The following is a 13,169-nucleotide window of genomic DNA, read 5'->3' on the forward strand; positions in this document are numbered from 1 at the left end:
CCCTATAGCCCGCCTTTACATTTGCTTTCTATAATTCAAGAAGTTCGACAAAACCAGAGACCCAGTCCTAGGTCTTTACGACGATCTAAGCTGAGGGCACCCGGTGAGCTTATCTTTGCTGCGCTTCCTTTTGGTGGGCTTCTATTTCTCCGTGTCACGGCGGCAAGAACTCAAAAAACAACTATGTGATCCATTGCTTGTTATCAACACTTTTGGATATCTATATAGGAGAACTGCGGATGGCTTATCTTGTGGGGTCTACTCAATCTCGACGTCTCAAATGTTCGAATTCAAGACGGCCATTTGGTACTTCTTCTTCTTCGTCCTCCCAACCTGGACAACCCTACAAACTTGCATGCAATTCTTCGGATCGATAATCAATCTATGTAACAGCAGGCGCTCCTATCATATCAGAGGTAATTGTGATTCCAACGAAGCAAATGTTTACGGTTGATCTCGAAACACCCTGTCGATCTTTCGATCGATATCCGCGGTGGGATAGAGGCCTCTACCGGACAGTCTTCATGAAGTGTTGCAATGATAAATGTATCTTCATCAACACCTTGATTGAGAGTTGGTCGTTTTGTTGAAGTTGCGATGGCCGTGAGTTTTGTTAGCATAGAAAGACAAGATCACTAGTTTGATGATCAATCAAAGCTGCACCATACAATAGCCATGGGCCACACACTCACATGGTCTAGTTGGCCAATTCAGTATCCCCATTTGTTATGAGCGTTCAGTATTATAGGTGTGCCGTTCTTATTCCAGCTATTAAATCCACAACTAATATCTTGGAAGCTGTTCAGAAGAAAACTCCTCAAGTATACCAGATTATGTTTACCTCGTCTTTTGCCTCAATTGTAGATCTGGACAAGATGTCGAGATCTGGCGATATATACAGCGAAAATGATTGTCATTTGACAACCGATGTTTTTGCAGTGAATACCCAAACACCAATCGAACTATGTATCGAAAGCGTTTGCTAAGAAGGCAACATGGGATTTGTGGAAGGAAACAAGCCCAACTTCAGTCTGTCTATCTTCTATCCCCTCATGGCATACGGTCCCGGGATGCAGATTGTCATCGCTTGATAACCGCAATGCTTCCTCGCAGATATCCATCACTCCGAAAGATCGGGGAACATTGCCCAAGATACCAATTTCTTTGGCTGCTCTAAAAACCATGATGTTGGAAAACTCATAATCGCGCTTGTCTAAATCACATCCCCTGTAGCGTAGGCTTCAAAACGATAGGATATACTGGCTTTGTTTTAACTTCTGAAGTTCACAATATGCTAACTAGCTTTCTGCTAGCTACTCTACTTGAGCTGAACATTCATTCCTGTTTGCGAACTGTGCGATAGTATCAACGGCAGATCTCCGCACGGTTGCTACGAATTCAAGAGAATGAACTTGATAATTTGACCCGACCGTCCTATGGGCCAAGCTTCATAACAGGACATTTCAAATCACTTCTACTCTTCTTCGCTAACATCTGATCTACCTGCCAGGGTGTCAGTGGATTCCCTTCTTCAAATTCTCCTCCAACTGGCCTATAATTAATATAAAACTTAGATGGTCCCAATTCATGCAGCAACCTGTTCCATTCTCCACTTGCGTTTTCTTTTCCAAGCTGATTGACAATTTCATGAGAGCTCTGAATCAGTGTTTTTGATAGAGACTGCGGCCGTTGTCTGATGCCTGAAGGTTGCAGAGGACTTAGCATGTTCTGCAGAGCTTTCAAGATATAACAGAAAGCAAGAAAGAGAAATCAATGTTGTATCTTGCTTACCTCGATGAATCCTTCTAATTTTAACTCATCTGCCATGTTGGTGCCCCGGTCCTTCAGAAGTGTGTCTACACCTTTTCCTCTGTACTTTGGATGCACTAATGTTTGATTCAGAGCTACACAAGAATGGTTAGGTTACGACGATTCCAACAAGGCGATGCAGACTACACAGCAGAATTAGGGAAAGATTGGCTTACCCATATGAGGTCTATTCATCCATTGTTGTCGAGGTGTATAAAACTGTCTCACAAACTCGGTTGCAAGATTCCTACCTTCTCCTTCCAGCCACCAAGTTGTAACTATCTTACGGAGCTCGTTGGGCCACGGCATCTCTGTAAATATGAGCCGGTGAATTTATTTGCCATTAGCACAATGAAGGTATCAGTGGATAGGGGGAGAATTACCTAACAAGCACCGATAACTGTACTATTACCCTGATCGACTGCGTAAATCCAATGGCTAACACCCTCCTTGGGTGCCAAATGAGTCTTCCATGCTCTTTCCTTGTTGGCCAAGACAGCCGCCTCGCGATCTTGAGCTGTAGGACCATGTACTGGATGGAAAAGTTGGAAAGAAGATATGTAGGGCTCGTGCCAGGCAATCCAAGCTAAATCGAAAATTGCGTCTGATTAGGCGCGAGTTGTGGCTTCGTGAAGTGTGTATCTTAGGGGCATTTTGCATACATATGGGACTCTAAAAGAAGATTCTGCGTTAGGAACCCAGCAATAATGAGGAAAGGCCCTGCTCTGTCTTTGAGGAACATGATTTCTGGGGATACATATTTAGTAATATAACTTTCGTCTTATGAGGCACCAACAAGATGAAAGATCACTCTGATCAATCAGGATCAGCAAATGAATCAAGATTCTAAAACTGTTATCTTGTTGGGCCTATTTTGAGGTTGGTCTTGGTGCGGGGAAGACTATTTCCGGCTTATGACTATGCATGCATGTTGGTGACTCGGTAAGTAGCCCCGTATATAGCTAGGTACATACTCTATATCGCAATATGGCCCTCGAACTGTCGCTGAAGCCATGAGCAAATTACTAGCTATCGGAATTTTTGTGCAAAACTCATAAGCTAATCATCGTCCATAGTCTTTTGTCTCCGCATTCTGGCAAAGGCTGTATTATATAATGCTCGAAAAAGCTTATTTGAGCCCTGCTTGGGAGGACTTAGCCCTCTCATTTAAGAACAACCCTCGCTCAGACATTCAATCAGGAATGCCAAGGAATATTTGTAAACACATCATACTATCGCCCTTGAGTTTACTGGCCGCAGAAGTATACACATTGAGACAGCATTCATTAGGGCATTTCTAGAAGTTTCAGTTTGGAAAATTATTTATACAGAAAAGGAGGGGCGTCGCTAGGGCTAACCTTACGGTCGCAAACCCAATATTCACGACACAACTAACTAACCTTTGACGCGACCCCTACTTTAACGATATCAGAACATGACATCAAGGGGTGATCGCCCATATTAGATTTGTCAAACCAAAGCATTTTGATGGGTATCAAAATCGGGGCTAGGCTGATCACAACAAGACAAGGTAACGTTAATTCTTTCCAATTTGACATCAAATGTTCTTTTTGGCTTGGCAAAAAAATCGAGAAATATTTCCGCATCTCAAGAACCAATCTTTCTTCACTTAATTCTTAACCATGAGGGCGAAAGCCCTTTGCAGGGTAGAATCTTGCCCCTGCATGCTTACCGGTGTATTCCGATTTACTGAATGAAACCACCAATCGAGCCAGTAAACATAAAAATCCCATGTCTCCTTGAAACTAGGCATTTGATTGGTCCACAGAGATATTTTAATTCTATAATTATACAACGAGTGACTTTGTACTACTTAACATAATATTCGATCTGCATCTAACAAAACTAGCAACCTGCCCTTAAAAAAGTTGCATTCTGTCACTATTCGTCCCAAAAAGGCGTCATACATCGATGAGATTTCCGCCCATTCACCGCTATCCTCCGTCGTAAAGGGCTTTCTTCGATCGGACGGCATGTCATTTCATACCACAATTTAAATTTCGAAAAAGGCATCTCATCTCTAACAGATGTTTCAAGATAGACGAATCAATTAGAATGAATCCCGATTCCGCCTCCTGACATAAGCGTTCTTCGAATCCAAGCCAATGACTACCGTGTATCACAACCCATCAATGCCGACTACAGGCAGATAATCATGAAGCGAGGGTTCTTCGAAAGTGCGTCATGTTTCGAAAGTTTGCAAAGAGTAGCCCTTCCGGATTTTTGCCCTACGAGCTGCAAAGATGTGAGTACAAAGTGACTTATCAATATTATATATATATAGCGGCAGTCAATCACGAGTTTAAGCTCAGAATTGATGCGTTTCTTTCAAAATATCATTGTGAACTTTATATAAGGCCAGCATTGTATCTATATATCGCCATCCCTCACTACAGAACAAACGACCTCGATACCAGCCACGCTAGCCGTTACGATTATACTACCATGAGGGATGATCAAGAGGCTAAGTTGAAGCGATGGGCCTTACATAACCTGGGCAGGCCCCAGAATGACTTTATGGCCTATATGGTGGCCGAGACAGGTCTACAGCAAGAGCAGATAAATCATTGGTGGGACAATCACGAGAATTTTCGTAAGTATAACGTCTTTTTACTGGTACAAAAATGGCATCTAATAGTGATTAGTAGTTCTCAATCTCCAAACTACTTCTAAAGAAGTAGGGCAGTCCTTTGAGATTAACAAAAATGGTTCTGGAAACCACAATCTCGAGTGTGCATACCCCAACATGTCAGACTCGACACCCATCCCAATTGACAACAACGTGATTGGCTTCGAAATAGCCCCCAATGATGGCTCTTCTTCCGAACAACCACGGTATGATTCTTATAGGCCCTTCTCGACACATTCGATGGATTACCAACACTATGCAAATCGGTTCGGTCAGTCCCCGCAACAAGGTCCGGATCACTCGGATAGGATGTCATTCTCCGATACCGATTCATTACCGTCGATGCTATCAGGCTATGGGAGTAATAGCGCTTCGAACAGATCATCCGGACGCACTTGTGGCACTACATCGACGCTCTTCTCCGTAGACGAAACCCAGGAAACAGACCCAAATAACGCAACCCCGAGCTCCCAGCACTATCATACCATGCAGCCGATGGAACTTGCTCCGGCTTCCGAATCGCAATACAAGTCAGTTGATGGTCTCAGTGCAAGTCAGGATACTACTCGAAACCACATCTTGGAATCTACACTCCAACCACCCACAAGCCTGCGACACGATTCAAGCACAAATCTTGATTCCAAGAAACTACCAGATATACCTCAGAATTTTACAAGATATGATTGTACAAGATGCGGTATGATATTCGGACGCAAAGGTGCCAAAGGCGACTGGAAAAGACACGAAGAGACAAAGTGCCAGCAACAGAAATCGTGGCACTGTATGATTGAAGAGTCCGCTGCTCAGATGCTTGATACTTGGTCTTGCACATTATGCAAACATCCTAATCGAAATCGCAATGAGATGTGGTATCATCTCATTCAGGAACACAACCTTGCAAATTGCTTGGGTAAACCTTTGTGTGAAAGGAGTTCTCCTAGGAAGGACAAGTTAAGGGTTCATTTGAAGCAGTATCATGCTTTGTCGGAAGATTCAACTGCATGGGAGGCGTGGTATGAACAGTTGCCCGAAAGGAAGGCTTGGGGCTGTGGCTTCTGTGGTGATTGTCTCTTAACTTGGGATGGTAAGTCACATCTTCATATCCATCTACGATTGTGTTGTTTTTTGGGTTTTTCTGTTGTTTGATGTGGAAATGATCTGATCGATGACATGGATGTCAAAAAATTTGGGCTCATGAAAACTCTTACTAACCTCAAGTAGCAAGAATGGCCCACGTTTCCGAGCACTACCAAAAGCAATGTCTTCAAAAACCACAATGGTCATTGACGAATGAAATCAAAGGCTTGCTGAAACAATCCGGAAATTGGGATGTACTGACTCCTTGGAACACGAAAGTTGGTCACAATGAGAAATTTTATTTATGGTCAGACGATGACGCTCTGGTTTTGCAGCGCAAATTAGAGTATCACGAGGGTACGCCACAGAGTCTGGTCGAAGAAGCAGCAAGAATAGCTGCAAGATATTCTCACAACTCTGCACCCAAAGTCTGGCCTCTCCATGAATCTAATGCAGTAAGACGAGCAGGAGATTTGTTGACCAAGCCTCTGAGAAAGAGTCCTCCTAAAAGGCGTGGCGGCATTTTCTATCTGGAACCTTCTGTGGGACATGGCAAGCGCGCAGATTATGGAACACGAGGAAATAATTACGGTGGAATGATTTAATGGTCGGGGGGTCTGAATGGTATAAACGTACGCAAGAGCAATAGTATGTGGGAGCTGGCTATCCACATTCTAGAGTGTTTTTGATTCATCAATCGATGTCTGTATGAAAACTCGAGTGTGTTTCAGGAACTCACGCCGGGGAATGAGCGTGGCCTGGTGCTGAACGCTAGAGAGGAATTCATCATTTGCTCGGATATTCAATTAATCTAGACAGTGAGAAGCAATGGAGCCAAAATAGAGAGATTTCGGGCTGAAAAAGACTGTAACATCGAAGTGGTAATCGAAAGTCTCCTGAAATCAGTTTTCCGGCGGGGTCCCTGGTGGACAACAAGATTAGACAAGAATTGTGGGAATACAGCATTGGAGTTATTGAATTAAGATAGACTTAAAAGACGAAAAAATACTTCAGGGAAGTTTTCAACAATGTCAATAATTTACTTTCTTTCTATCTCTTTCGAAAAAGCAGAAACCTTAGTGTATCAGTGAGGTCTTACAATGATGGCTCTGATCAGTCAGAGAAAATGATAGAAGTGATGTGAGGTTGTTGAAGATTGGAGAGATTCTGCTTTATCGCCCACAATGCTTATTGTAAATGGATCACACCACACTCTCGATGATACATTTCACCAGGCATGTCCCCGGGTTTCTATGGACATGTAATCAGGTCTCTACTTTATTCTTATCCAGGATCGAGGCAGCTCTGATATTGGTTCCTATCAACTTCATCTTCAAACTTAGAAGATAGTGGTGAATGCTGTACTTCTACAAGTTATGAGAGAGCATCACAAACATTCTTAAAGTATATGAGATGACCGTATCACGACAGCCTTTCAAGATAATAATGAGAAGATTGGGATAATTGCTTCTCGCTAAAATCTCTATGTTCAACCATCAAAATTCGGATCCTCCTGCCGCAAAAATTTCCCTAGAGAATGAAAACTTGTGACTTCGGGCATGGCATATCGAGCGAATGAAGTATCTGATCAGATACTCGCTTTCTCCATTTCGCATGACTCTTATCTCCACTGAGCACTACTAAACTCAAGCTTCGATATTCGGATATACAACTGGCAAAAACCTGATCACAATTCCACCTTAGAGATTTATCCTAGTTCAGCTATCTAGATTTTGTTGTAGGTGTTTGGAGTGCTACTGCAGATTCTACTGGATATTTTCAATAGAAGTAATTGGGAACCCCCATCCTTCGCGAAATACTTGTCCATTCAGAACATCGGTTTGTCAAATTTGGAGAATTTGCGGGAAAGCTTGTTTTTTTGTTAAGGTAATGGTAGTTGATTTAGTGAAGATATAATGGACATGGAAATTTTGAAGAGTGAATGGATAGTATCTGAGTCCATGAAGGAAAATATAATGATAGGGTTTTCGTGCGTGAAAGTCAAAATCTCTTTGCCATTAGAAATTAGGGTGATATTTATTGTCTGTAATCCTTCTCACACCGTATGCAAAACCATGGATGATTGAGCAACGCGGCTAGTTCTAGAGATTGTACAATGACGGATGCACTAGTGTTCAACCTAAAGGAATAGCTAATTAGATGCCAGGCGCGGGAAGTTTGAAAAGCGTGCGATGAACATGATCTAATATTTTGAATGATTGAATCCCAGAATAGAAAACTTCGTGGTGCAGCGGCTCGGATTGCTATAAGCCTCGCATATGAAAGACATGAACATTGAAAAGAGACAAATTTCGAAGAGAATGCATGCTGTCTCCAAAGGCATTTGATGAGAAGGAGAAGTCTATGAATCTGAAAACATCCATTGATCTTGTGAAGCATCAACAAGAGAACGCTCTGCAGTCCCTAGTTGCTTTTTGAACTTCAATCCTTAATTTTGTTTGATAAGCAACTTAATAATAGTGTCTTTGAAGTCTCAGTCTGCTTTTCACGGGCTGGAGGCTGAAGTTCTCACATATAAGCAGATCTTCCATTATCACGACCTGAGAAATCAAATTTTCTGTAAAATAATTTCATTTTGTGATATCCAACGCAGGACCACTTTTTCGCCCCGGTATTGAAAATCAGTCATCCTAAAGCGGACTGAAATAGAAGCTTCGATTTCGAGTAGATTGTTTCCTTTTTGAGGAGTAATAAAAGGAAAGCAGAACGAATAGTCGCGTTAGTAAGAAGACAACATTTCTGAATGATCGAGACTTTGCTGATGGAATTTCCTGCAATTTCAACGATCGAAGTTCATGGTCGACTTGCATATCTCCTTTCCACCAATAAGACACTTGAACGTGAGATTATCGCCCTTATTGCCAAATACGATTTGCTGCTGAAAGGGAAGCCTCTGCACCCGGCGGCCGAGTCGAGCATTGAATTGCGCCTCAGTATTTTCACCCAAATTCAAGCTACTATCTAGAGTTGTCTGAATTTCTCCAACTTTCTCGACTCCTATACCGTGTTAGCCTATGATTTTGGTTTTAGCTTAATGATTCACAAACCAGGGTCAGAAAGATATTCGGGAGGTTCTGCTGAAACACGAGCGTAAAGTATACTCTTGAGTATTATTGTTTCATGAGGTATATATTGCCTGCTACAAACAATAATTCTAGAAGTGTCCTTGGTTATTTCGTCCCCCTGCCACATTTCGTTGGTTAGTATGAAAGTTGGGATGAAGCAAGAAGCCTCTATGGTGTTGCTATGAAATTATATTGATCATCGGGGGTTTTGGCCTGATAGCTGCCTAGTGTACAGGTTTCAAAGAAATATATGGGGCTTGTTGAGTGACTTGCCTTAAGAATCAGCCATTCCATTCGTCCACTACATATCTTCAAATTTTCCCATGGGTCAATGTAAGAATCAATCTCTGAGTCTATACCTTCTCGGAAAACCTTACCCAAACAAACACCATAATGACGACGGACTTGCTTCACCCGAGGCGCAATTCCTTCTAGCCCACGTAAGGCAGCGCCACGCACAACAGCAGACTGTCTGAAGAAAGTTAGCATAACTACAGATCAGCATTGCATGTAGATCCTGGCTCACGGGTGTAAAGGACAAATCAAAGTCATGTTCCCGTTTCGCTTGCACCATGCCTTCAACTTCTTGTTAAGGTATGGGGACTCGGCAAAACCTCCGACGAGGATAATACGCTAAGGAAATGTGAGTGTCTTTACAACCTCAAATGCATTCATTTGACATGGAACCATACATTAATTTTCGCATTTTGAGTGTCCCTTGCCGCATTCACTTGCTGGTTTACCAAGCTTGTAATCTCTGTGATGACAGGATCAAAAAGGGCTTGCATATCTTGGCTGAGGGAACCGTGTTAGCACATCAAATTCTCGCGAACATGAACAGAGAACCCAACTGTTGAAGATATATTACGCGATCCTCCACATCATAGTGTTCAGAGTTCGGGACGTCAAGATTGAGAGGACCCAACTCCCCAGTCTCTTTATCATCGTTGCGTCCGAAGTCCCGTTTCAACATTTCGAATGAAGCCATAAATCTGCTACCTGGGCCTTTTTGACCAACAGATAGATCGCCATATGCTAACCCAAAGCGATTAGATAGCAGAGTATGAAGGTTGCGGTCGATGTATGTTGATCCGCACTTTCCACCTAAAAAAAATATAAGTTAGGATAAACAGGTACATTGCGGGACGTGAACATAACCTACCGATACCAACACATAGCTCAACAAAAGTAAGGACTGGTTCCACTTGGATGATTTTATATGTTGTGATGTCAACAGTTCCCCCACCACAATCACAGATTAGTATGTTTTCATCACACTACAGTCGTTAGTATCTACCATCGATTTAGTGACCTGACACATACCACAATAGGGTTCATTGCACCTGGAATGGAATATTCCTTCAAAGTCGCAATTGCAGCGGCTTCTGGCTCGGCAATCGTGTAAATATTGTCTCCTGGCCTGTTCCCAAATCCAGCATTCTTAGCAGCTTTCAGGGTGGCATCTTTTGCTTCGTCTGACCATACAGCAGGTAGTGTTACCCAGCATTCTATAGGGGTGTTTTCAAAGGTCAGGTCAGTCATTTGTCGCCTCAATTTTTCTGAAACATATTTGTATATCTCATGCAGAAAGTCCTCACAGACGCCTGCCGCATCACGAAATGGGGGGTAACTGCAACATTCCAGCACCAGTCATACCCGCGAGTGATGGATCGTCGTGCTTCCTCGAAGCAGCATTCTTGTCGAGCAAGAGTTTAGTCCATGAGTATGACACAAGTTTGGAGTTGACTTCGAATCCCCACTTATTGTTTGTTAGTTTCGGATTTTCCTGACTATATGCGATTCTCGTAGGAGTTTTCCACGATACATGAGGATCTCCAGGCCAAGGGGACATAATCGTGATGTTTTCCAAGCCAACTTTGTCAGAGGTCACGTAACTAACGCCTGCAATATTGTTAGAAGTGAACACCGCACAATTTGACTTGCCCACCTGAAAAGGTTGTACCATAATCAATCCCAATGATAATTTTGTGGCTTTCTCCTTTCGGAATGACCGAATCTCTGGCCCTTTTCAGGCATTTACGACCCTTTGTACCACTCATGATAATGGCCGTGACTGATAAGGTTTGGAATTAATTCTGGTCAACTATGAGGTTGTTTGCGGTACTCCAGCTGTATGAAGTCTTGAAGAATTAGAAAATGGAAATAGAACAAGTCTACTTTGCATGTAATTGTCAAAAGTTGACCCCGCTTTAATTCACTTTCTTTTTAAGCAAACGGGTACATGGGCACGTGGGAAGCAAACAATTGTCAATTTATCAGGTAATTTCAGATCACGCAAATAGAAATAGGGAACATTATTGCATTTCCTCATCATTTGTCTCCTCCTCTTCTAAGGCGAATCCCTTCCAAAGCTGGCAAAGAGCACCTGAGGATGACTCGCAAATATCGAAACAAAAGATCTACAATTTTTCAAAGGACAGGGAATCAAAAATCGAAGCACGAAAACCCTTCGATGGAGAAGCACCCATCGCGCGCAACAAGCAAATTCGAGGCCAAGCCCCGTTCATTCAAAATGGAAGGAAGAGTTTCGATGGATATACAACAAGCCTCCCTTGAACAAGACACCAGCAGATGCAAGAATGAAATGATTTCAGGACCTACGGAAAGGGTTGAGCAGAGGATACAAAGTAATGCGCGATACATGAAAAGAGGTACTCGCTCACAATTTTATTAAGGATATGGCTAATACAATCTCTATGAGACAGAAGATCAGCCATATATCACTGCTGGAACAGCTGAAGTGACTCGCCCCTCCTTAAATTCTACACGATCTACAGCGACATCGAACGGTGAAGAGTGGCGCGGAAAGCGCGATAATCCTGTCAGTGCAGAGCAATCTTTCAAGCGTTTACAATCACACGAAAATAGGATGCAAGATACACCGAGTATTGCAGAACGAGACGAAAGTGCCAGATGGAGAGAACAATGTACAAAACTGCAAGAAGACAAAAGGAAAATTGAAAGATCTTTCAACAGATATGTGAATGACATGGATCGGCATTTGGACAATATGGACGAGGACACACGCAGATTACAAGCCAAAATCGAACAACTCGAGTCTGACAAGTTAGCAATCGAAGAAAAGCATAATGCGTTTATCCAAAAGCAACAGGAAGTAACATTTAGTCAAATGACAACCTCACACTGGAGGCCTGCCGAAGATAGGAAAGTTATGGGAGACTTTGATAGGCTCAAGAGAGATATGCGAAGCTGGGCGAAGAAAGCAGGAATTCTAAACGACATGGCTTCTGTTCTGAGCCCGCTTGATGATAGCGCTAGTGCAGCTTTGAGGGGTACGTTGGAACGTGTGGTCCAGTTTCGGGATGATAATACACTTCCCAACGGTTTGGTTAGATCGAAAAAGACACCGGGACTGCTTCTGAATGCTCTTCTTTCCCATGGTATCTATACAACCTTGTTTCGAAGCCCCTTCTTTTTTGCGGAAAGAATCATCGAAGGCCAATCTTCAAGGCTAGATTGCCGTGATGGACTAGAAGAAGTATACGATTATGGTATTCTTTGTAAGTGAATTATACAACGACTCGAGAGAATCAGACTAATCTCTTTATAAGCAAACGAAGAAAATGCTCATCTTTGGCGATCCCAGACTTTGAGACTCCTATTTCCCCCGATAGAGACTGACATCTCAAATGGAGAAGTAGCTTTACATGAGATAACGAAGGAAGCGATAGCGGAAGTAGCAAATCAACAAGCTTCAAAATTTCTAGCAGGGCCAGCTCGTTATCTCATCGCCAATGAAGCTCGGGAGAAGATTTACACTATACATCGCGAGGCAGCCACAATGTCGTACAATTTATGGACAAGAAGGACCAGAATGAAGTGTTATACTTTACAGAGCTTGAATCGTCCCACTTTCGATCCTGATGACAAACATCTGCTTTCGCATTCTTCGGTAGATTACGAAAGTCACGAAGACCGACTGATAGGAAAGCCAATTGATGTGATTGTGCACCCACTCGTGATGGTCTATGGGACAGACGATGGAGAGAATTATCAACAGGGACGTGTATGGGCGCCTGCAGAAGTATGGCTTGATAGCAAATCCCCATCTGCATAACCGTCTCTTGAATAGCTTCTTCATAAGTTCGATTGTACTTTTATACGCAGAATTAAATGCTAGGGAAGAAGCATCTGCGTAATAGCTTTACTATGATATCTATTGCACTTGCCGATACATAAGCATTGCTCAGGGCGTATTGAGGCAGGCGCCATATCCATGAAGGCTGGGAGAAAACAAGCAAAACAATATTAGACATCAAGATTCTAGCGAATATCCCAAAGAATGTCCCCAAAAGCGTTGATATTACAATTGCGATAGTCTATAGCTTAAGCAAAATGCAAGGATTTCATAAATCCTGTTCGTTGAATGTTGCGTGTGAGATCCCGTGCAGACTGAATGAGGCGTGAGGTCTGAGAGAACAGATTTTAACCTTGTGGCATTGAGACAAATCCGATCCGAAGTTTGGCCGATCGAGATCCGATCTTGCGTGGAAGGGGGTGGAAAT

General features: G+C 42.7%; 4 protein-coding genes across 4 annotated transcripts; 2 read left to right on the top strand and 2 right to left on the bottom strand.

Moving 5' to 3' along the window:
• Nucleotides 1-1,434: 1,434 nt before the first annotated feature.
• EAF01_005701 (uncharacterized protein) lies at nt 1,435-2,736 on the bottom strand (the record flags this gene model as incomplete). Its single annotated transcript, XM_038913955.1, has 3 exons — nt 1,986-2,736; nt 1,792-1,904; nt 1,435-1,728 (listed from the first exon to the last, which is right to left on the bottom strand). Exons 1-3 carry the CDS (start codon nt 2,116-2,118, stop codon nt 1,435-1,437), a joined length of 540 nt encoding a protein of 179 aa, XP_038770404.1. The 5' UTR covers nt 2,119-2,736.
• A 1,539-nt stretch (nt 2,737-4,275) lies between these two features.
• On the top strand, nt 4,276-6,550 carry EAF01_005702 (uncharacterized protein; the record flags this gene model as incomplete). Its single annotated transcript, XM_038913956.1, has 3 exons — nt 4,276-4,423; nt 4,479-5,543; nt 5,681-6,550. The coding sequence occupies 3 exons, from the start codon at nt 4,276-4,278 to the stop codon at nt 6,139-6,141; spliced, it is 1,674 nt and encodes a 557-aa protein (XP_038770405.1). The 3' UTR covers nt 6,142-6,550.
• Nucleotides 6,551-8,336: 1,786 nt separating this feature from the next.
• On the bottom strand, nt 8,337-10,682 carry EAF01_005703 (uncharacterized protein; the record flags this gene model as incomplete). The annotated part of the gene is made up of 10 exons (XM_038913957.1): nt 8,337-8,554; nt 8,605-8,631; nt 8,982-9,094; nt 9,149-9,255; nt 9,315-9,417; nt 9,474-9,726; nt 9,785-9,899; nt 9,946-10,181; nt 10,279-10,524; nt 10,571-10,682. The coding sequence occupies 10 exons, from the start codon at nt 10,680-10,682 to the stop codon at nt 8,337-8,339; spliced, it is 1,530 nt and encodes a 509-aa protein (XP_038770406.1).
• A 473-nt stretch (nt 10,683-11,155) lies between these two features.
• On the top strand, nt 11,156-12,721 carry EAF01_005704 (uncharacterized protein; the record flags this gene model as incomplete). Its single annotated transcript, XM_038913958.1, has 3 exons — nt 11,156-11,294; nt 11,349-12,164; nt 12,216-12,721. The coding sequence occupies 3 exons, from the start codon at nt 11,156-11,158 to the stop codon at nt 12,719-12,721; spliced, it is 1,461 nt and encodes a 486-aa protein (XP_038770407.1).
• Between the last annotated feature and the right edge of the window lie 448 nt (nt 12,722-13,169).

Source organism: Botrytis porri, assembly GCF_014898465.1.
Source record: "Botrytis porri strain MUCL 3234 chromosome Unknown BPOR_007, whole genome shotgun sequence".
Taxonomy (NCBI): Eukaryota; Fungi; Ascomycota; class Leotiomycetes; order Helotiales; family Sclerotiniaceae; genus Botrytis; species Botrytis porri.